The sequence below is a fragment of the Grampus griseus genome, assembly GCF_964374135.1.
Source record: "Grampus griseus genome assembly, chromosome: 14".
Lineage (NCBI taxonomy): Eukaryota > Metazoa > Chordata > Mammalia > Artiodactyla > Delphinidae > Grampus > Grampus griseus.
This window is the reverse complement of record NC_139008.1, coordinates 22,071,657-22,096,529: the sequence shown is the minus strand read 5'-3', so window position 1 is coordinate 22,096,529 and position 24,873 is coordinate 22,071,657. Positions and strand designations below refer to the sequence as shown.

General features: G+C 40.6%; 1 protein-coding gene across 1 annotated transcript in view; it reads left to right on the top strand.

Moving 5' to 3' along the window:
• Positions 1-12,988: 12,988 nt before the first annotated feature.
• ACSM3 (acyl-CoA synthetase medium chain family member 3) overlaps positions 12,989-24,873 on the top strand; it is a gene marked incomplete at its 5' end in the record, with an annotated part of 28,486 nt that continues 16,601 nt past the window's right edge. The window contains 5 exon segments of the mRNA XM_082670177.1: positions 12,989-13,189; positions 13,771-13,803; positions 13,807-13,841; positions 13,843-13,948; positions 13,952-13,983. Coding sequence (XP_082526303.1) covers positions 12,989-13,189; positions 13,771-13,803; positions 13,807-13,841; positions 13,843-13,948; positions 13,952-13,983 — 407 coding nt within the window.

The window sequence follows — 24,873 nt, the reverse complement described above, 5'->3', positions numbered from 1 at the left end:
CCCGCCTCCAAGCCTCATTTCCGGCTCCGCCGGGTCCTAAAGCCGGTGGGCGGCAGGCTGCCGAGAGGTGGCGTGAAGCCCGACCCTCGCCAGGATGGACAGGCACTCGCTTTCACCTCACCGCCGGAAAAAGGTGTTTCCCTAGAGAAGTGGCCTGCCTGCCGCAGCTGGAGGCGGCTTTGCGCGTCCAGTATCAGCGGCTTTGCAGCCATTCCAAAAGTGGCGGTAGTGGCACTTTCCAGAACGTTGATGCCGGTTCAAGCCTCCTAGATTCCGCAACCATCCTTGGCACCTGTTCCCCCAGTCTACCCTATAATTCTGTCAGCTTCCCAAAATTTCCCAATAAATTCCTTTTCAGCCTAAATTTGCCAGAATATGTTTCTATGTGACTTACAACCAAGAATGGTGGTTTGTCACACTGCTTTCTCTGGGGGTTTATCCCTAGTCTCAGCAACTATCATGTTAATATATTATCTTTCAAATATCGTTGAAAAGATGCCACTCTTGAAGAATGTGTTCAGGAGGAGTAAGTGGTACCCACACTCAGCCCCAACTACTCCTCAGGTACAAAGTTGTTGCCAGATTTCAGTTACTACAAATCCTAGAGGAGGTAATCTGCAAAAGGGGCACTGACCTGAGGGTCAATAATCTTTGATTCTAACCCCAGATTTACCATTATTTCCAAAAATCTTATCACCATCTCATTTTTTCTTTCATCTTTGCTTCTGCCTTTACTTTTCAGAGTGTCATCTGTGGAGATTGCATAGCATATATTTCTGGAGGTCCTGAGTTGCTTGTGAAAGGCAGTCTCGTTACACTGGCCTTGCTGTGGTGTCAGGAGGCATAGAGAGAGCTGGCTGGAAAACTTTTTTCTTTTCATCCTCAGTGCCTAGCATAGTGTCTTGCCCATAGTAGGTGCTCGAAAATGTTTTTGAATTGAATTCCACCCAAAAAATGTTCAATAAACAAAAAAGGTTAAGACTCATGCTGTTGAAAGGGAAAGTATGCCCCAGTCCTGATCCCATTAAACCATGTCATAGAAGCTGGAAAACAGCATCGGTCTCCCCCAGAACCTCTCTTTCACTAGGTGAATTTCAGTTGCCCATACACTACCCTCTGTCGTTAGGATCTTAGAAGTTAGCATCCAGATAAAAGTTAAGATACGTAGTTTGACCCCTAAGCATATTTGAGTCCTACATGCTGGAGGTGCAAATCAGGAGGCAAACTTGAAAACCAAACTCTGTTGTATTTCACGTTTGCTATGTTGGGAGAAACCCTATTAGGTGAGACAAATATGCAAACTTCCAACCCCCAGTCTAGACATCAGGATTATGTAAATTTCCCCCTCATCCAGTGGCAACTTCACATTGACGCTTCCACTTTCTCCTGAACTAGGCCCTTAATCCAGCTCTAAATAACTCAGCCTGTGTTTATTCTTGATTTTTCTTTATTCTTTTTCATTTTTTTCTTCATGACTATGACTTCATTATTTCATTTAGAGAGAGATTTCCTTGGCAATGCTGGAAGCACAATTGTACACAGTTTCTGCTTATGTGAACTTTCCCTCCTTAGGGCACCAATCATGGTCAGTGGACTAATATCTATCACTGGACACTAAGGGCTCTATGATGTGGCTTGTAAACCCCTCTTCTGGCTCCTGTATTTGTGTTTTTTAAAGAAGAAATGTTGACATTATAGAAAGTGGCACTTGACATCTTGTGGAGTGTATAATGGTGCTCTGAGGAATTTGCCTTTTATTCTAACTAACCTATTTGCTTCACATATTCAGGAGGGCTTACAGTCCAACAAGTGAGGGGTTGGTGTAAGACATTCTAAATTTCCTTTTGCTTTATCTTCCTAACCTTCAAAGTTACTACCATTTAACTTATACTTGTATGTTCAGTACAGAATCCGTTCTGGCCCTGAGCACCACACTCTTAGATACCCTTCATGTTCTGACCTCGCTATCCATCCAGGGGTTCCTGCCTTATTCTCTTGATACCCAGCATCTTCAGATAATAGATATTCTGATACTGAACCCCAGTATCCTCCTGACTTGATTGCTCAACACCTGCCACCTTCAGAGTCGGTATCATGTAAGATTTAAGAGCCCAAATTCTAAAGTCAAATCAAGTTCAAATCCCAGTTCTGCCATGCCCAGGCTGTGGAAGTCCGAGCAAGTTACCTAAGTCAAGTTTCTTCATTGACTTTAATGGAAAAACACTTTAATGGAAATGATAATACCCACATCATGGGCTACTGGGAAAATTCATTAAGGTCAGGCATGACAAGTGCTAAGCTCATAGTTACTGTTCAACCAATGTGGACTTGAAAACAGTTGTGGCTCATCAAAGCCTAGATTTTTTTTTTTTTTTTGGCACTAGTATCCATTCCCCAATCCAGTCTCCTAAATTCATTATTTATCTCTTAATCTCTTATTTCAATGTTTCTTTTGTATGTGTAACGTATTGAAAGTTAAATTTAATCCTTTTAGGAAAGAAGCTAGAAGGGAAATAAATCAAAAAATAAAATAGTGCAAAGTAAAATAAGATAAAATACATAACACCTGCATGCCCTTACCTCTGCCAATTGGCTCCTGCCAATATTTGATTGAATGACACCCCAGGTGTTTCACTGGATTTGTCTCCTTAGCTGACAGCGCTTGTGTCATACTTGCACTTTCATCACACCTGCAAGCTACTTAAGAAAGATGTCCAACAGACTCATCCCACAGGCTGGAACCTAAATTTGAACGCATGTGAACTTGGGTCTATCCCTGGAGAACCACATTTGGCCTGGCTCTTTGCTCCTATGTGCCTCTTCACTCAGCCCTACTGGGTGTTCAAAACTCCTGATCCTGGCCTCCCCCAGTCTGCTTCATCCCACCATTGCTGGAGTCTCAATTTTGACAGGTATGCTTCTCTAAGGCAAATTTTGCATTTTGTGGACCTAGGTTCTTAAAGGCAAAAGTGAATGAATCTTTTTTTTCCTCCAATTTTCTTCTCCAATTTTATACCCTATACATGTATGAATCTTTCTTAAAACTTTTCCTGACGTTTCATGGGTACTTTCTCCCTACTCATTTGAGATTTTGTTTAATAATCTACATTTAAATTTAGTTGTTTTATTATTTAGTTCTACTTTGAGTATTTCTAGATCCCCCTCCTGCTTCTTACTTCCACTTTATTATTTAATTTATTTTTATTTTTGGCTGCGTTGGGTCTTCGTTGCTGCACACGGGCTCTCTCTAGTTGCAGCGAGTGGGGACTACTCCTGGCTGTGGTACGTGGTGCTTCTCATTGTGGTGGCCTTTCCTGTTGTGGAGCACAGGCTCAGTAGTTGTGGCACATGGGCTCAGTAGTTGTGGCTCACAGGTTCTAGAGCGCAGGCTCAGTAGTTGTGGCGCACGGGCTTAGTTGCTCCGTGGTATGTGGGATCTTCCCGGACCAGGCTTGAACCCGTGTCCCCTGCATTGGCAGGCGGATTCTTTTTCTTTTTTTTTTTTTACATCTTTATTGGAGTATAATTGCTTTACAATGGTGTGTTAGTTTCTGCTTTATAACAAAGTGAATCAGTTATACATATACATATGTTCCCATATCTCTTGCATCTCCCTCCCTCCCACCCCCCTAGGTTGTCACAAAGCACCGAGCTGATCTCCCTGTGTTATGCGGCTGTTTCCCACTAGCTATCTATTTTACATTTGGTAGTGTATATATGTCCATGCCACTCTCTCACTTTGTCCCAGCTTACCCTTCCCCCTCCCCATATCCTCAAGTCCATTCTCTAGTAGGTCTGTGTCTTTATTCCCGTCTTGCCCCTAGGTTCTTCATGACCTTTTTTTTTTTCTTAGATTCCATATATATGTGTTAGCATACAGTATTTGTTTTTCTCTTTCTGACTTACTTCACTCTGTATGACAGACTCTAGGTCCATCCACCTCACTACAAATAACTCAATTTCGTTTCTTTTTATGGTTGAGTAATATTCCATTGTATATATGTGTCACATCTTCTTTATCCATTCATCTGTTGATGGACACTTAGGTTGCTTCCATGTCCTGGCTATTGTAAATGGAGCTGACAGGCAGATTCTTAACCACTGCACCACCAGGGAAGCCCCTTACTTCCACTTTAATCAATGCTCCTAAGAATGAATCCCTAATGGTAGAATCTCAGGCAGTTTTATAACTTAGAAATGTTTCCATTTGCAATTCCAATCATACTATGAACTGCACATTCCACCAATACATAACACTAGTCTTGAATAATACACTAATGCAAGAAGTATAAATTCAGAGTAGGTATAGTATGTATTGGGTTGGCCAAAGTAAAATGTTACAGAAAACCCTGAACGAACTTTTTGGCCAGCCCAATATTTAGGAGCCCAGGGTAACTCAGGTATAGAGGATCTTTTAGCACAGATGAGGCCAAATAAGAATGATCTACATGAGTATTCAGTTTGAATAATTTGTATTTAAATTAAAAATTGGAGGGAAGTTGGAACTTCCTTGGTGGTCCAGCAGTTGACTCCATGCTCCCAATGCAGGGGGCCTGGGTTCAATCCCTGGTCAGGGAATTAGATCCTGCATACTGCAACTAAAGATCCCACGTGCTGCAACTAAAGATCCTGCATGCCACAACAAGGATCCCACATGCCACAACTAAGAACTGGCACAGCCAAATAAATAAATAAATCTTTTTTTTAATTGAAGGGAAGTCAATTAGAATACAGCATTCAGTGTACAGACGAACAGAGAGACAAACTGATTGGGAACACACTTTGAAAGTCCAACAGTCTTGGGTTTAAATACTAACTCCACTACTTTGCTAGCCTTATGACCTTGGGAAAGTTAACTGCTCTGAACTTCGTGTTCCTCATCTGTAAAATGGGAATAGCTATAATATACACCTTATAGGTCATTGTGAGTATTGACTAATTCATGCCAGTCTCAGATAAAAATATTCAATAAATGTTAGCTGCTGCTGTTTTGTTGTAGCTGTTGCTAATTGGAAGGTTTGATGAGGGTAATTTTTATCAAACCAGAACTGAGTTTAAGGCCCAGGCTTTTTGTGTTGGTCAGCTGGCCCTGAAGTATCTCCAGTCACCATGTACTGATTCCCAGGACCTGAGAGATACCTTATTATATCTTAGTGTGTTAATATGGAAAGATTTACAAGATACATTGGAAACTGGGGATAAAAGTCAAAGTGAGGTATGTGTAGTATGAACCAATTCATGTTTTAAAAGGAAATATATATGTGCATATAAGATGAATGGATAAAGAAGATGTGGCACATATATACAGTAGAATATTACTCAGCCATAAAAAGAAACGAAATTGAGTTATTTGTAGTGAGGTGGATGGACCTAGAGTCTGTCATACAGAGTGAAGTAAGTCAGAAAGAGAAAGACAAATACCGTATGCTAACACATATATATGGAATTTAAGGGAAAAAAATGTCATGAAGAACCTAGGGGTAAGACAGGAATAAAGACAGACCTACTAGAAAATGGACTAGAGGATATGGGGAGGGGGAAGGGTAAGCTGTGACAAAAGTGAGAGAGTGGCATGGACATATATACACTACCAAACGTAAAATAGATAGCTAGTGGGAAGCAGCCGCATAGCACAGGGAGATCAGCTCGGTGCTTTGTGATCACCTAGAGGGGTGGGATAGGGAGGGTGGGAGGGAGGGAGACGCAAGAGGGAAGAGATATGGGAACATATGTATATGTATAACTGATTCACTTTGTTATAAAGCAGAAACTAACACACCATTGTAAAGCAATTATACTCCAATAAAGATGTAAATATATGTGTGTGTGTGTGTGTGTGTGTGTGTGTTTAAATGGAATACTACTCAGCCATAAAAAGGAATGAAATCCTGCGATTTGTGACAACATGGATTGACCTTGAGGGTATTATGCTAAGTAAAATAAGGCAGACAGAGAAAGACAAATACCATATGATTTCACTCATATGTGGAATATAAAACAAACAAATAAAATAAATGAAAAGAAACTCATAGATGCAGAGAACCAAATAGTGGTTACCAGAGGGTAAGGGGGTTTAGGGTGGGTGAAATGCAAAAGGAGTCAACTGTGTGCTGATGGATGGTAACTAGTCTTATGGTAGTGATCACTCTGTAGTGTACACAGATGTTGAACTATAATACTGTACACCTGAAAATTATATCATTAAAAAAATATCGGGGCCCCAGAGACCTGTGGGACTATCACCAAAAAAAAAAAAGAAAAAAAATATAACATTTGTATCATCAGAATCCCAGAAGTTGAGAAAGCTAGGGCAGGGCTGCAAAATTACTCCAAGAAAGAATGGTTAAAAAGTTCTAAACTTTGGCAAGAAAAATAACCTATAGAATTTAGCAATATATAAAAATAATTATACACCAGGACCAAGTGGGGTTTATTCCAAGGAAGCAAGGCTGTTCAATATTTGAAAATCAATCAATGTAATCTACCTTATTAACAGGCTAAAGAAGAAAAATCACATGATGGTATTAATTGGTGCAGAATAGGTATTTGCCAAAATTTAAGACTTACTCATGATAAAAACTCTCTGGAAAATAGGAATGGTGTAGGAGAACTTCCTACACTTGATCAAGTTTTTTGTACATGCTCTTTATCAAGTTGAACATGAAAGACTGAATGTTTTCCCACTAATATCAGGAACAAGGCAGGGATGTCTGCTCTCAACACACTTAATCAACATAGTGCTGGAAATTCTAGGCAGTCTAGTAAGGCAAGAAAAGGAAGTAAAAGGCATATAGATCTAAAAGGAAGAAGTAAGCCTGTCCCTATTTGCAGATGATATAATTATCTACATGGACAATCCCAAGGAATCAACAACAAAAAAACTCCTAGAACTAAAAAGGGGCCAATAAATTCCTCATTTTGTTTAAGTGAATTTGACTTGGGTTTTTGTCATTTGTAACTCAGTCATTTATTTATTTATTTACCCATCAAATATTTATTGAATGCCTAAAATTTGCCAACAACTGTTCTAGGCAATAGTGATACGTCCGCAAACAAAACAAACGCTTACTCATAAGGGTGGTAGTAAGAGATGTAAAAAGTTAAAACAGGTTAAAGAGACAAACATGAGGGATGCTATTTTAGAAAATGTGATAGGGAAGACCTCTTTGATAGGACATCTCATTCAATGAGGGATTTGGTAAAGGGGATATCCCAGGGAAGAGTGTTCTAGGCAGTGGGAACTGTAAGTTCAAAGATCCCAAGGCCGGGACATGTGTATGTTGCAGGAAAAGAAAGGGGGCTGTTGTGGCTGCAGCAGAGTGAGGGAGAAGAGGAGAGGGCAGTGGGTCAGAGGTGACGTTGTGCCAGATCATGCAGTTTCTTGTAAGGACCTGAGTTTTTACCCGGAGTAAACTAGGAAGTGCTGAAGGATGTGAGCAGAAGAGCAATCTGATAGCATTTATGCTTTGTCCTGACCAGTTCAACAGGCCAAAAGATAAATACAGCAACTGGTTCACTGAGACCTAAAGCACCTATACCTTACTTTCTTTCCTTTCCATTCAAAACAGCTTTATGTCTTCCTCCACCCCTTTTTCTTTCCTTCTTCTGAGAGAAAACTTCCTCAATCCCTTTACCGGACTAACGTCTCCAGCAACTTCACGGACACTTTTCCTCCTGTAAATACATTACTTTCCCAGCCCCCCAGAAGCTTATGGTGTATGTAAATCATTAACTATAAAAGGGATAACCTTGGGGGATTGTGTAAACTTCCAGCATAAATTTAGCCCAGAACTTCTGCTCCTCCCTCCAGAATGTCTCCACCAATCCAGGCAAGGCACTCTGGGTATATCTTACTTCTTCCAAATGTCAGACTACTTTTCCCTCTTCTTTTGCTTACTACCAGGACCAAAGCAGATGTGAGAGTTCAAGTTTCAGGGATGCTCTCCTAGGAAGCAGATCTGCCATCATCTCCAGCTGTGTCGCAATCTGTCACTTTAGCGAGTATCACCTTATTTGTCTCCTATGTAAGGTTTTCTGGGCTGGCACATGTACTTTTGAGCAAAGATAACAAACAAGCAAACAAAACCAACAAATCGAATGCGCTCACTGAAATCTTGGGTGGCTGGGGTGTTGCTATCAGAATTTCTCAGTTGTTGTATAATACTATCTAGTAAGTAACCAGGAGTATGTACACATAAAAGGCTATAAACAGAGCAGCTGAGTTTTTTCATTTTAAGCTTTTTGTGCTATTTAATTGTTTAAAAACTATGTCCATATGTTAACTTGTTAAACTGTTTTAGAGGGGCTTCCCTGGTGGCGCAGTGGTTGAGAGTCCGCCTGCCGATGCAGGGGACACGGGTTCGTGCCCCAGTCCGGGAAGATCCCACATGCCACGGAGCAGCTGGGCCCGTGAGCCATGGCCGCTGAGCCTGCGCATCCGAAGCCTGTGCTCCGCAACGGGAGAGGCCACGGCAGTGAGAGGCCCGTGTACCGCAAAAAAAAAAAATGTTTTAGAAAAAAATTCATTTGAGTCCAAGTAGCAACTGAGTTTTTCACTGTACTGTCTACTTAATTCCCTACCCTGCTCAGTGGCAAATAGGAAGCCATCTTCTGCATCATCCAGAAAGTATGCAAACTACCTCTAGGAAACTTTGAGAAACATATGCATGCAAACTCAGGGAAATAACCTGGGGGCAGCCACTTTTCTCCATTAGGTGGTCAAGCGTAGATCTAAAAACTCTGTATAGAAGTTTACATCAGGGTCTTGTTAGGTTGGGGAGAATAGTAGGGGCTTTGTCTTGCTTTGAGGCCATATATGCCAAACCACTGTTATTACTTGGATTACTTGATGGGGAAAGTATTTATGGAGATGTGGGGAGGTGAACACCCCCTTGGCACTGCTGTTTAGATGGATGTAGAGGTTGCATTTCAGGTGAGACCTTAAATACATTCAAAAGCCCGTCTGACCAGTAGTGGTACTGTTTCTATAAGAAGAGTTTTCTATGACTCAGTATAAAAATCTGGACTTACACTGGGAAACTTGTCTCAGCTCTTTCACCTACAAAGAATATTAGAAGCCTGGAAAATGTATGTTATGAAATGCTAAAATCACTGAAAAGACAGGAAAAGAACTTTGTTGGGAAAAAGGCAGTCTTAACAGTTTTGATGACAAGGATGTTGAGATTTTCTTTTCGGTGGAACAGAATGGTTAGGCTCGTTTTAAGCTCCAAATGACTGGTCAGTTTTCTTTTCAACGTATGTTTGAAGGATTCTGAATGCAGTGGAGAAAATAGTTTGAAATTTTCACTTTAATTGCAAAATAATGGAAATAATTCAAATGATGATTGATAGGGGACTGGCTTAAGATATTATGGTACAGCTGTTCAATGGAATGCCATGCAGCTGTTTAAAAAACAAAACAAAAAAGCAAAATGAGGAAGATCTCTGTGTACTGATATGGAAAGCCATCCAAAGTTTTATTCTTAGAAAAAAAAATTTAATGGACGAAGCAGTGTATATTTTAGGCTACATGTTATATAAAAGTGGTGGAGAAAAAAGAAACTAACAGTCATTTACTTGAATACACATAAAGAAACCCTGAAACGATACATAGAAATAATAGTAGTTTTCTGAGGAAGTGAGGGTGGGATGAAACTGACCAGCTGTGAGACTGGGGGTGGGAGGCAGATTTTTCACTGTGTACCTTGTATGATTTTTGAAGCATTTGAAGATATTATGCCCCAAAATTAAAAACAAAGTTACAACACTAAAATCTTAGTGGTGACTACTTAACTTCTTCTTTCCCACTGAAGTAAGTTGTTAATTCTGTTAAGAAGGGAGAGACCTGCCGAATGTGCAGGATGTAACTTGCCATCAAAGAGCAGAGAAGGGTGGTCCCTCTTACTCAACCCCCACTGCCGAAAAGAATGATGCTTGAAGATTCAGGGGCTTATTTCTGTTCTAAAGAGCAGCCTCTTCTAGAGCCTGAGAGAACTGCCAAGGGATCTCTGGTTAACACTTTTGTTCCCACGGCCCTCAGATAAGAGAACAGTGACGCGTAATACTTTACTAAACCTGAACTTTTAGAAAAATCTTATCTTGGGAATGCTTCCTCTCAATTTTCCTGCATATTAATGTTTCATATCACTCCAGTTCTGAGCTGTTATCAATATAGATTAGCACTATCCACAAGAATTTTCTGCAATGATAGAAACGTTTTGTGACTGCACTGACCTGTATATGGTAGCCACTGGCCACATGTGGCTATTAAGCCCTTGAAATGTAGCTGGTGTGGCTGAAGAACTGATTTTTAAATAGTATTTAAATTAATCTAAATTAGCCACATATGAACAGTGCAAGTAGTCATACATTTCTGGTTAAAGCAGGAGAGGCACTTCTCAGGTCCGCTATAATTCTGAGTTATTGGAAAAAAAAACAAAAACTGTGTGCAAAGGTTCTGCCTTCTGAAAAAGTCATTTACTGATGCAGCAAATATTTATTAAGCACTTACTATGGGTCAAATGCTATTATAATTCCCACGAACGTAACAAACAACGCCCATACCCTCAAAGACTTTACATTCTAGTGCAAAGATTAGCAAACTATGGCCCGTGGGCTAAATCCAGTCCTCCCCTTGCTTTTGTACAACCAGTGAAACAAGAATGATTTTTGCATTTTTAAATATTTGGAAAAAATTAAAAGAGGAATAACAATCCATGACACATGAAAATTACCTGAAATTCAAGTTTCAGTAGCCATAATTAGTTTTTTTAGTAACACAGTTACGCTTATTTATTTATGTGTTGTCAGTGGCTGCTATCTCAACCAGAATGGAGCTGAGCTGTTGCAACAGAGATCAAAGGGCCCACAAAGCCTAAAATATTTATTATCTGGCCCTGTACAGAAAAAGTTTGCTGACTCCTGTTCTAAGGGATAGTAATATGTTAGGCAGCATGATAAGCACTTTGCATGCATTATCTCATTTAATCTTTGGGATGACTCTCTGAGGGAGGTTCTATTAGTCTCTACGTTGGTAAAATGTAAAATTGGGGCCTGAAAATGGGTATTTCTAACAAGTTTCCAGGTGACGCTGTTGCTGCTTGTTCACGGATCGTAACCTATAGATCAGTGATTCTCTGCCTTGGTTGCACATTAGAATCCTCCGAGGAAATTTTTTAAAATGTGATTCCCAGGCCCTAACCCCAGAGATTCTGATTTAATTGCTTCATGTCCCAAGCATCAGTACATTTATAAAGCTTTCCTCATGACTCAAATATATAACCAGGGTTGAGAATCATTACTCTAATGAAATCCTACTGAACTATAGTAAAGAGAAAATTCAAAGACCAACGGTCTAGTTCTAACTCTCATATCACATTAAAGCAAGTTGCTTCCCCTCTCTGGGGCCGTGATTTCTTTGCAGGTGAAAAATGAGTAGGCTCAAATCAGATGATCTCAGAGGGCTCAATCTCACTGCCTTGTCAGGTCCTCACACAAATAGGTTGGAGAGTCAGAAGAAGTACCCAGGTCTCCCCATGCATTGGGTGCAACAGAATGCTGCCCAAATGCCAGGTCCATTTAGGGTAAAATTTATGGCTGGCGTCATTAATTATTGTTTGGCAATCTATCAATACAGAAATGCTTCCACATAGATACTCTGCCTTACATACCATACAGTTAGAATTGCAGTTAAAAATGATGATTTAATGATTGTGAGAGTAGTGTTTCATTGTAGGAAATTCAGAAGATTACAGAAAGTATAAAAGAGAAAACCCTATAATCCCTAGAACAGTGTTTTTAAACAGCCTCATTTATGAGACCTCAGCCAACTAAATGCCATTGTGATCAAATGATTTCCCACAGAAGCCGGGAAGGCTGGGTGGCCCAGAGAGGCCTCCCCGCCAAAAGTCCTGAAGGCTAAAGCCCTATTACTATATCTCTGGTAAAGATCCAAGCCTGGACTCAAAGATAGCGTGGGCTCCTATTTGGAGTATGGGAACCGTACCCTATAAACTAGAGGATCTTTGACAGTGCTTTCATGCATAGTTGGTACTGAGCTACCTCAGTTTCTTCATCTATGGATTATCCACTGTGAAAAATTCTCCTAAACATTTCTGCACTCCTTTTGAAATCTGTAGGTGTAAGATATTAGATTAAAAGCTTAACCCTTTGCTTTCACTGAGAGTAACTGGGTAACCCAGATCTTTACTTCTTTAGAAATGTATATGGGAGGCAATAGCCTTAGTAGTCAGAAGAATGGGCTGGGACCAGACAGTTCTGGGTTCAAAGCCAACCAATGCCTCTGTTACAGACCGAATGCTTGTACCCCACTCCAAACCAGTTCTTATGTTGAAGCCTTAACCTCCAATGTGATGGTATTTGGGGATAGAGCCTTTGGAAGGTATTAGGTTTAGATGAGGTCATGACAGTGAGGCCCCTGATGGGATTAGTATCTTTCAAGAAGAAGAGAGACCAGAGCTCGCTCTCTCTCTACCATGTGAGGACACAGAGAGAAGGCAACAATCTGCAAGCCAGGAACAGAGCCCTCACCAGATAACTGAATCAGCCGGCAGCTTGATCTAGGACTTCCCAGCCTCCAGAACTGTGAGAAATAAATGTCTGTTGTTTAAACCACACAATGTATGTTATTTTGTTATGGCAGCCAGAGGTGACTGAGACAACCTCTTACTCATCATTTTCTCTATCTGCAAACAGACGATCTTATCCACTTCACAGGGTTACGCTGAAGATTTCATGATAAATTGTATGTAAGTAAGACACTGAGCAAAGTGTTTGGAACATAGTGAGTTCTCAGAAAATGGTACTTTTATGATGATTAACAATAATAAAACTTAGTTGTTTGGAGACATGGCTACCTTCAAGCCAGAAACAAATGCATGTCTTTCTGCTTGTCTTTTAGATGAGTTGGTCTCTGTAGAAATCCTGAGTGCTAAAACATTCAGCAGGACTGAGGCTAGCTCTTGTCACCATGCAGATATTACTTTGTGCCAAGTATTTTCAGTGCCTAGCAATTCCTTGTTCTTTGAGAGCATTGCATAAAGATTATAGAACAGTAATCCCTCAGGATTTCTCCAACTATGAATCCATGAAGCAGGACTTTAAACTAGAGATTCCAGAGTATTTCAACTTTGCTAAAGATGTCCTAGACCAATGGACCAATATGGAAAAGGTTGGAGCAAGGGCCAGTCAGACTGCAGTTTCTTAACTGTGAGTGATTTTACCCCAAGGGACAGTTGACAATGTCTGGAGACAATTTTGTTGCCATGACTTGGGGGAGGGTGTGTGCTAATGGGTAGAGGCCAGGGGTGCTGCTAAATATCCTTTAATGCACAGGACATCTGGTTCAACATGTTAAGAGTTCCATGGTCGAAAAAGCTTGGGTTACAAAAATGTACGATTATAGGTTAATTTTTTTAAAAACAAAAAGGAGTAGAGTGAAAAGTGAATCCAAGAGTAAGAAATGGTAGGAAATGAGGCATAGAAAGTGCATTGAGAGAAATACAGAGGGATGCAAGAATTCTAACTTTATGGAAAGAAAAAGGCTAAATGAGAAATGATGTATGCTGGAAGAAGTGACATGGCTCCCAACATCTAGAAATAAGGACTCCAGAGTTATTCCCAAATACTACAAGTATGTCCTAACTAATGACCTGTGAATTTTCTTCAGAGAAAATATACCACTAAGTCAGCTGAAACAGAATTTAGCTGCACAACCACCTTTAAATCTATGACTGATTTGTCTTTCCGCAGGCTGGAAAGAGACCTTCCAATCTAGCCTTCTGGTAGATAAATGGAAATGGAGAAGAAGTGAGATGGAGTTTGTAGAATGGGATCTTTTTCAAGGAAATTTGCAAATATACTTACAGAAGCCTGTGCCCTGCAAAGGGGAGATCGAGTAATTGTGATTCTGCCCAGGATCCCCGAATGGTAGCTTGCATATGTAGCCTGTCTGCAAACAGGCTAGTAGTGTTTGCGATCTGATCATATTTAAACTATGGTGGATGAGAGATTTTCCAAAACGTGTAAGTAATCACGAGACATTTGTTTTGGCAAATTATTTGAGGAACTATACAAAATATAGTATTATTCTCACGAACCTTGGAAATGTGTTGGAAACATGCCATATCTTTTAACCTAAACTATGAGTTGGGTTTTTCATAATGAAACAAGTTTAAGTGAATGCCAATCAACAACTGAACACCTTTATACCTACTGCTTTTCTCCTCCTATAGGACCCATGGTCATCTGTAACTCAATCAGTCCCAAACTCAAGGAACCCACCCTAGTTTTTGTTTCAAAACTTTATTTGTCTCCTGGTTAATTACCATTAATCTGGTGCCCTAAGCCAGGCATCTGCTACTCCTCCTTCCTAACCAGTTCCTACTTGTAAATTTGACTTCCTACATGCCTCCTCTTCTCCAACTTCATTGCCATTGCCTTACTTCATATCTTTACCGTCTCCTGAGTGCATTTTCCCAAAAGAATCCCTAATTCTGGTCTTGTGTGTGTCCACACCCCACCTCAATCCAATTCATAGCCAGTGTTCTTTCTAGAGCACATATTTTTATCCTTTTATTTTGCTGCTTGATATTATCTAATAACTCCCTGTTGCCCACCAGATAAAATCTGAACTTCCTTAGGTGTGTCATGGAAGGCTCTAGCTATCTTCCCTTTATTTTTCTCATTTCCCCACCCTCATACTCTTTGCTCCAACCACGTCAAATGGTTTCCTATAAAGTTTGTGATCTTTCTCATCTCCTTGATTTTGTGCACACTATTTCCTATGCTTAGAAAGCCTTTCATTCACACCTAACCACCTGGACAACTTCTATTAGACTTTAAAGTCTCAGCTCTAATGTCACCTCTCAGCAGCCCCACCCTGATGTCCCAGTCTAGATGCTTTCTTTTTTGGGATCCCCAAAGAAATACACATGTGTTTCTATTTTAACCTATACAGTATTATCTGGCGATACTATTTGTTTATAAATCTGTCATTCTCATAGGACTATGAAAGCTCCTAAAACGCAATGACTGATATATTCATCTCTATGTATCCAAAGATTGGCATACAGTAAGTCTCAGTGAAATATGTGTTGAATTAACATCCTTATTATCATAATAAATCATTATGTTAAGTAACCATTCTTAATTTATTATAATCATTGGCATTTGAGGAGAGCTATATGCTCTAATCTCATGTGTACATGTAAATTATACACTGGAGTTGCACAGTCCTCTTTTGCACGGTTTTTTAACAAAATGACTGCTTTCGTGAATGCTGCTTAAGCTCACTGTCTTAGTAACAGACTACTTGATTACCAGGACCAGAAATCCATTCATATTAATTCAATAATGAAGGAAAATTATCGAACATCTACTGGAGAATCTTACAGGGGAAAAGAGTGCAGAAAGAAAAACTGGCCTCTACAAGAGAATAGGCTATTCGTCAGGCAGCTTCTGTCTCTTTCACTCTGAAGTCACAGGGCCTCTTGCCTTGCCTCTGCCTTTCTCAAGCACCTGCTCCAAAAAAAAACAATCACCTGCTCCTTTGACCTCTTCTTTCTTGCTAACACATTGTTTCTCTTCATTTTGGTTGGTGCATGGCTTTGATTTTCCAGGCAAATGTCTCAGGCCTTAACACTGTAGGTCGCGTCCACGAATCTACTCAGTCTCTTAAAATTTAAGGCAAAATCTGATTGGCACAGCTTGGCTTAGGCCAATCAGAAGTTATCAGAGGCAGCTTCAACTGATAAAGCTTGGTTACTGGGACTGTGGGCAGAAGGAAGGCAGATTCTCTTAGAAGAGAGAATGAGAGGGAGGCAATAAATGGTAAATCTAATATACTAATAGTGCTAGTCTTCAGGGCAGAATAAGAAATGAGCTCATGGGCTTCCCTGGTGGTGCAGTGGTTGAGAGTCCGCCTGCCGATGCAGGGGACGCGGGTTTGGGCCCTGGTCCGGGAGAATGCCACAGAGCGGCTGGGCCCGTGAGCCATGGCCGCTGAGCCTGCGCGTCCAGAGCCTGTGCTCCGCGACAGGAGAGGCCACAGCAGTGAGAGGCCCGTGTACCGCAAAAACAAAAACAAAACAAAACAAAAAAAGAAATGAGCTCATAGTTGGAATTTCCTAATAATTTTTCCCTATTAATAAGCCTTAGCTAATTTAAATATCTGCAAGTTGTTTATGTATTACATAGGGCTATATACATATATGATAAAGAAAGGCAAAGGAATGGTTAACACAATATTCTGGATCATGGCTACCTGATAATTTGGGGTAGAGCACACAGAGGGCATCAAACATATTGTTAAATTCTCTTTTTTAAGCTAGATGGTGGATAATTCTTATTTTCATATTTTTTAAAGGAAATTGTAGATATACACTACATGAATTCTGTTGCACAGTTGGTATTTTTTGCAATAAAAAAAGAAAAATGTATAATTGAACAGTGTCTTAGGAGGAGTCTTAAAATGTTTGGAAATGCATTACTAAAGGGGAGAGTAGTGAGATAACTGTTACTGTGCTTTCAAAAAAGAAAATGTACATAGTACTAAAAGGGATAATATTAAAATGTAGCATTTGAAATCAGAATTACTGGGAACTTGGAGAAATGTAAGTTCTTCAGCTCTGCCCAAGATTTACTGGATCTAAAACTAGGGTAGAGATATACAAAACCCAGAAATCTATGTTTTAATAAGCCCTCCAGGTGATTCTGATACATGTTCAAGTTTGAGAACCACCGAGCTAGAGGAAGTGAGCCTTTATCTTACTGGGGGCCCAGAGAATGACGAGACCTTGGTAAACTGAGGAGATCTGGCCACTGGTCACTAATTGGCTTATGTTAGTGTGTGGAGAGTGGAGCTCTGCATCTTGAGGGAGGCCTCTCATTACCATGTTTATGATACAAGGTATATAAAATGATATTACCAACTTATTAATTTGCCTGAAGGGCCAAAAGACTGGCATGAGTAGCCCCCTCTCTCCCTGTTAACAGACCTACATGAGAAGAAAAAATTTAGCCAGAAGTTTGTTTAGTGGACAAAACAAGTAACTTTCATAATTCAATTTCTTGGCACTGGGGTTTGAAAGCCCAGTTCATCCACCCATCTCTTTATACCCACAATCCTTTCAAGTAATAAGTGTTTACTGGTCATCTGCTATGTTTTAGGAGCTGCGGGGTTTAGGGTCCAGTGGGAAAGAGTCATGAGTCACGTAAACACATAGTATGACAAGTGCTACAAAGAAAATAACACAGGAGCCATCAGAATGCATAAGAGCAGTATCACTATAGACTGAGAGAAGGTCAGGGGGATATTTAAGCTGAAACCTGAGGGATGAGTCAGCCAATGGGAGAAGGCATGGGTAATGGGAGCATTCTAGGCAAATGGAAAAGTTTCTACAAAGGTCCTAAGGCAAGAGATAATTTGTAGATTTGAGAAAATCAAAACCGTCCAGTGTGAATGTAGGTACTGGCTAGGGGCCACCTCATTCCAGGAACGATAGTAAGTGAAATCCCCTAACAGAGACTCCTCCTCTAGACAGGCTTGGATGAGTACTGTCGGGATTTGCCCTAGTTAAGTCTCCTTTTTCTATGTTCTGTGGCTGCAATATCCCTTTCCGAGACCAATTCTATATTAATATATCATATATCAGGGTATGGTTTAATCTTGCTTCTCTGTGAATCATTATGTCTGTTTACACTGACTATGAATATCTCTGTTCTGATCTATTTTATGTTGAGTTTAAAGTTTAGCTCCTGGAAGTCAATCTATTTCCGTTATTTCCAAGTTCTCAGAGAGATATGCTCTATAGTCCCCAGTGCCAACAACAAGCTCATATCACATTTTAGTTTTCAAACTCTTTTGTATGTATTGTAGGCCAAATCCCTTTACAACAGAGCCCTCAGTATATAATTATTAAAAAATATTAATTGCCAAGAATTTGTTCCTTTAAGTAATATTTACCACAAAAAGCTAGTATAACACCCAATCTCAGCCTACAGGTCTTGAAGAAGTTTCTATAATGTACGTGGTCCCTCTGGAATTACAATAAACGTTCACTCATTTGTTCATTTTATCTTCACAAGAGCCTTATGATTAGGAAGGGGAAGTCTCATTTTATAAACAGGGAAGGCAAAGCTTTCATAGATGGGGGAAAAGGAACATTGTCATTTGCCCAAAGGCATTCAGAAAGTCAGTGTAGAGCCCAGTGCACTCTCTAGAACTTTCTAGAAGTTTTACAAAGTTTTGAAATAGGAACAGTTCTTAAAAATCAACTATACTCCAATAAAAAATTTTTAAAAGTCATTTAGGTGGGGGAAGTCAGCATCATGGCAATGTGAGATGTTTCCTTTGTTTCTCCCCTTCAATTTACAACCAGTAAAACATATATAACTCTACAAATGTTCCTCTGCTCAGTACACCGGGACACCAGAGAGATCCACACTTCTGTACATCTGAAGGTGGGTGGAATCGCACATAGGAGGTGGAATCGAGGGAACAGTGGAGGGGGTGCCGTAACTCTGGCCCTCCGGCCCATCAGTGGATGAAGAACCCAGTGGTAGCAGGGGAGGTGGTGCACACAACTCCAGCTTCCCAGCTGAAGCAGCACACGCAGCCAAAGGGAACCAGGCAGCAGCAGCAGCAGGGCCTGCGACCCTGGCCCCACCAGCCACAGTGGTGCCCAAGACTCCAGCTGCCCTGCCCAAGGCCGTAGTGCCCGCAAACCTGACAAGCCCAACAACCCCAGATGTGGCCGAGGTGCCTGCCATCCTGGTGCCCCAGGGGTGACCTGAGCAACAGCAGCAACACTGGCAGCAGCAAGGCACCAAGGACCCCAAAGGCACAAGCAGAGACAATGAGGGCTCCAGTGACACCTCTGGCAGGGGTGGTGAAGGGTGGAAAATACTGATTCGACAATACAGTCATGGGCAGGTCAGGTTAGGGAAACCAAAGACTTGTGCTATAGTGCCACCTACTGGAAAATAAAAGAAAGTCCTCTAATTCCCAACCTGTTGAATCGTTAGAATCAAAGTAAACAAATCTTACCTAATAAGAAAGGTGTTCACGTCTTCAAATGGGTGGGCAGAGGAACAAGTCATCAGGCACTGTGAAAAAGCACAGTGGCAAGGTATCAGGAAAGAAAGTGACAGTTCTCTAGAAACCAAACTTAAACTCACGGAAGATTGCAATCTGATAGAGAACTAAAAATAGCTGTCATACAGAGTGAAGTAAGTCAGAAAGAGAAAAACAAATACCATATGCTAACACATATATATGGAATCTAAAAAAAAAAAAATTGTCATGAAGAACCTAGGGGCAAGACGTTAATAAAGACGCAGACCTACTAGAGAATGGACTTGAGGACACAGGGAGGGAGAAGGGTAAGATAGGACAAAGTGAGAGAGTGACATGGACATCTATACACTACCAAACGTAAAATAGATAGCTAGTGGGAAGCAGCCGCATAGCACAGGGAGATCAGCTCGGTGCTTTGTGACCACCTAGAGGAGTGGGATAGGGAGGGTGGGAGGGAGGGAGATGCAAGAGGGAAGAGATATGGGGACATATGTATACGTATAACTGATTCACTTTGTTATAAAGCAGAAACTAACACACCATTGTAAAGCAATTATACTCCAATAAAGATGTTTTTAAAAAAAATGATCTATAAGAAAACCCAGAAAGTCATTTCAATGAGTTCAGGAGTAAAATTAATGAGCAGGAGGAATATTTTACGAAAAGACTGAACCTCTAAAAAGGAAACAAATAGAAATTCTGGAGGCAAAGAACTCAATAAATGATATAAAGAATGCAATAGAAAGCATTGAAAATAGAGCAGACCATATGGAAGAAAGAATCAGCAAGCATGAGTACAGAAATCTAGAAATGACCCAGGATGGAGAAGAGAGAAAATTAAGGGTTTTTTTGTTGTTGTTTGTTTCTTTAATGAATAATTTCTAAGAGAACCATCTCATTCCATTAGGAAAGGCAACATAAGGAGATGAGAGCCAGAAGCGAACAGAGAGTTTATTTAAAGAAATAATAGCTAGAACTTCCCAAACCTGGGGAAGGAACTGTATTACAAGTCCAGGAAGCTAATTACCTTAATTACGTACAAGTCCAGGAAGTTAATTACCAGGAAGCTACTTACCTCAATGCAAAAAAAAAAACTTATCCAAAACACATTATAGAAAACTGTCAAAAGTTAATGATAAAGAATTTTAAAGGCATCTAGGGAAAAAAGACAGTAACCTAAAAGGAACCCCCACTAGACTATCAGCAGATTTCTCAGCAGAAACTCTACAGGCCAGAGGAAAGTGAAATGACATACTCAAAATATTTAAAGATACAAACTGTCAGCCAAGAATACTCTGTCCAGCAAAGTTTTCCTTCAGATACAAAGGAGAAATAAAGGCTTTCCCAGGCAAACTAAAGCTGAGGGAACTCACTACTACACCTGCCTTAGAAGAAATGTTGAGAACTTCTTGAAGATGGTGGAGTAAGTGTACCCGGCACTAATCTCCCACCTGAACACATCAAAAATACATCTACATGTGGAACAATTCTCACTGAAAACTAATTGGAAACTGACAGAAGGACTCCTGTACAACTAAGGCTGTAAGAAAGACACACACACGATTGGGTAGGATGGGAAAAAAAGGGATTGGGTTGGGACCTGTGCCCCTGGGAGGGAACTTAGAGGAAAAGGGAGATTCCTTGGGTGGACATCTGCCCTAGGGAGTGAGTAGGTCAAGCCACAGACTGGGCACCTCAGCCCTGGGGACCTGTGGAGGAGACAAGACCCACTGGCTGCTTGGAGAGCCACTGGGACAGACAGAAAGCCTGGAGAAGCTTGGATTCCACTTGTGAGGAGCACACAGGGGCTGGTTTGCCCACAGGCAGGGCAGAGAGAGGTCTACCCTGGTGGCTATCAGGTTTTGGGAGACCACCTCACCGTGCACCCCAGCCCAAGCTGACCAGCTCCCCTTCACTCCACACCACAGCATGGCACTACATCTAGGGCAACCATAACAGGGAAAAGACACAGTGATGGGCTGCATCTGAATGAAGCCACAGACACCTACTTATATTAATGCATATATGTGGAATCTAGAAAAAATGGTATAGATGACCTTATTTGCAAAGCAGAAATAGAGACACAGACATAGAGAACAAATGTATGGATACCAAGGGAGAAAGGGGTGGGGTGGGAGGAATGGGGAGATTGGGACTGACACACATACACTATTGATAACTATGTATAAAAGAGCCAGCTGAGGGGAACATACGGTATAGCACAGGGAACTCTACTTAATGCACTGCGGTGTCCTAAATGGGAGGGAAATCCAAAAGGCAGAGGATATATGTATATGTATGGCTGATTCATTTTGCTGTGCAGTAGAAGCTAACACAACATTGTTAAGCAGCTATACTCCAATAAAATCTAATTTAAAAAATCAAAACAACAGCAAGACATCACTGTACACCTATTAGAATGACTATTATCAACAAGACAAGGAATAACAAATGTCGGAGAGGATGTGGAGAAAAAGGAACTCTCATACACTGTTGGTGGTACTGTAAATTGGTGCAGTTACTATGGAAAACAGTATGGAGATTTCTTCAAAAAATTTAGAACTACCATATGACCCAACTATTCCACTTCTGGGTATTTACCTGAAGAACATAAAAACACTAATTTGAAAAGATATATGACGTCTATACATTTATACAAAATAACAACTGTGAAGCAGAAACGGGCATTTCATTTCTGGAAGTTTTGAACTTTTTTTTTTTTTTTACACGAAACTTAAATATTAGTAGGTATCCTCCTCAGAGAGGCCATCCCCAGCCAACCTATCTAGAACAGCTCCTCCCCTTACCTTCACCCAAAGTGCTCATTCTTTATTTTTTTAAACAAATTTATTATCATCTGATATTGTATATGTTTCCAGTCTGTCTAGAATGAGGGCAGGCACCTCTGTCCATTTTGTTTTCTACAGTATCCTTAGCACTTAGAAAAGTGTCCACCATATAGTAGGCTTCAATATATTTTTTTAATGAATAAAGGTATCCACTGTATTTATAATTGTTACTGAGTCCAAGCTCGCTCTGCTCACTGCAGGACAGGCCAATAAATCAGGAGACGAGGTGTTGAGGCAACTAATAGAGACTTCTTTCGGAAAGCTGGCAGATGCAGAATATGGCTGACTATGGTCCCCAAAACACCATCTTATTGGGGTCTGGATGCCAGTTTCTTTTAAAGAACAGGGAGGGGGATGAGGTGAGGAAGTAAAGTAAAAAGGCCATTTATCTTGCAAAACATCTCCTCGAATGGCCTGCATTGGGGAGGGGATGCGTTAATTTCTTCTTTTCTGCAGCCCTTCACAGGTGGCCAGGGTCAGAGTGTCTCTCTGTGCGCTGAACAAAGGCACTTTAGTTTAACAGTCAGGCAGGGCGGCAGGGTTCCCTGTGGCAGGCCATTATGTGTGCTTACAGCTATAGACAGTGATTATAATAACAAAAGCAACGAAAAGCAAAAGTTAAAGAAACAGATCCAACAAGGAGTCAGAATTGGCTCTTCCCTGTTACATAATCATCTAGGACATCATTCCAGAGCAATACCAGAAGATTGTTTTATATTTAAAGTAAACAGTGTAATACTTCCGAAATGATAATTTGGATAGGAAGATGTTTAATAGGTAAGACTGATCACTGTTAATAGATTCCTTTAAAGATATTTTAGGAATTATGTATTGGCAGAACTTAATTATCTAAGGGTAATGTGTTTAAATAAAGTACTTCTCCTTGGTCATGAAATGTCAACAGTGGGTTTGTTGTAAGTGCCTTTAAATTATGGAAAAGTGTTGGCCATGGCAGGCTTACTACTTATCTCTAGGTGCAACATCTCTAAGGAATAACCTTGGAGTTAAAGCCTCATAAAAATTGCTGCATTGCTTTGATTAGAAAGGGAAGATATTCTAAAGAACCTTATGTTTTGGTCCTGGTTGTCTGTTTCTTGAAGGACTCCATGGGAGGGACTTGTCCTTTCCAAAATGGAAAGATGAGCCAGTGTCAAGAGTCCAAGAATGGGACTTCCCTAGTGGCTCAGTGGTTAAGAATCCTCCTGCCAGTGCAGGGGACATGAGTTTGATCCCTGGTCCGGGAAGATCCCACATGCCACAGAGTAACAAAGCCCATGCACCACAACTACCGAGCCTGCGCTCGAGAGCCCGCAAGCCACAACTACTGAGTCTGTGTACCACAACTACTGAAGCCCAAGGTGCCTAGAGCCTGTGCTCCGCAACAAGAGAAGCCACCGCAATGAGAAGCCCACGCACTGCAACGAAGAGTAGCCCCCGCTCACCGCAACTAGAGAAAGCCCGCACGCAGAAATGGAGACCCAAGACAGCCAAAAATTTAAAAATAAATAAGAAGTTTTAAATAAATAAAGAGTCCAGGAATGACCAGATATATGTTCTTCAAAATTCCTTGCCTGCTGTGTCACTAGGAAGAGGAAAAATCATTATAAACTAAATGCCTTCCACCCCTACTTGAAGGTCTGGAATTTGAGTGGTGGAATCTGGAACACAGATAGAGACAGAGATAGAAATATGATACAGATATAGATATATTCTTGGAAGTCCATTAATCCTTAGAGAAAATAATAGCTAAATTTTATTCAGTACTGTTCTAAGCTCTACATGCATTTTAACTCATTTAGTCCTTAATAATCCTATAAAGAAGGTAGTGTTATTATAATCCCCATTCCACAGATGCAGAACCTGAGAATCCCAGAGGTGAAGTAGTCTTGCTCAAGGCCAAGCACTAAGAGTGTCTGGCTCCAGGACACACTCTTAACCATTACACTACACCTTACAGTGTAATTTACAGCAGGTGGGGAGTAGAAGCACAGGAGAGATAAATGTCTCAATCCTTCTCTTTGGAAAGAAACCATAAAATATTCATGTATGTTTTAAGAGGCACTGAACCGAAGTGGTTAAATGTACAGCTCTGAAGTCAGGCTGCAGGGTTCAGTCCATGCACTGCCACTTGCTACTTCAGTGATCTTGGGCATATTATTTATAGGGTGGACTAAGAATGCCACCTGCTATATCAGCAAACAAAGGATGTTGTGGCCATCAAGCCATCAGCCACTGTAGCTGCCCCTGATGGTAATGACCTGAGGGAACTCAGGATGGGAAAGAAGAGGATCTTGGCCCTAGACAGTTGAGGTGCCTATAAAAGGAATGATTTCAGTGAGCCCAGACTCTTGCATCTTCCCATACACAGAAAAGCACTAAATTCATTAACTTGAGATGTCAGGTTTTCTTTAATTAACAGTAATCTTTTGATGTTACAACTACCTGGTTTTTGTTGTAAAAACCACCCCCATATATCCCGGCTTCTCCCTTCACTCTTCGGAGCAGTCCCTCAGAGCTATCTGAGAGGCTGCTCCCAGGCTTACATCCTGAGAAAGTCCTCCCAATAAAACATAATTCTCAACTTTTATGTTGTGTATTTTCTTTTTAGTTGACAATAGCTTTTGAGTTTTGTGTTTTTTGGTAGGGATTAAATGTTAAAACATGCAAAACACGTAAACAGCACCTGGCACTCAAAGTTCTAAATAAATGTTGGGTAATATTACTTTTCAATCAAAACCCTCTTCAAGCTGAATGTTATGAATGGTCTCCAGATAGAAGATAATTATCCAGGATTTAATACCCTTTCATGTTAGGTCAAAAGGGTCATAGACTTTGAGATCCCTTGAAAGGCAAAAGCATAATAATGAAAGGAAGACAGACACCTTGCCTAGAAAACCAACTCACTCACTCTGAGAAATACAGAATGTA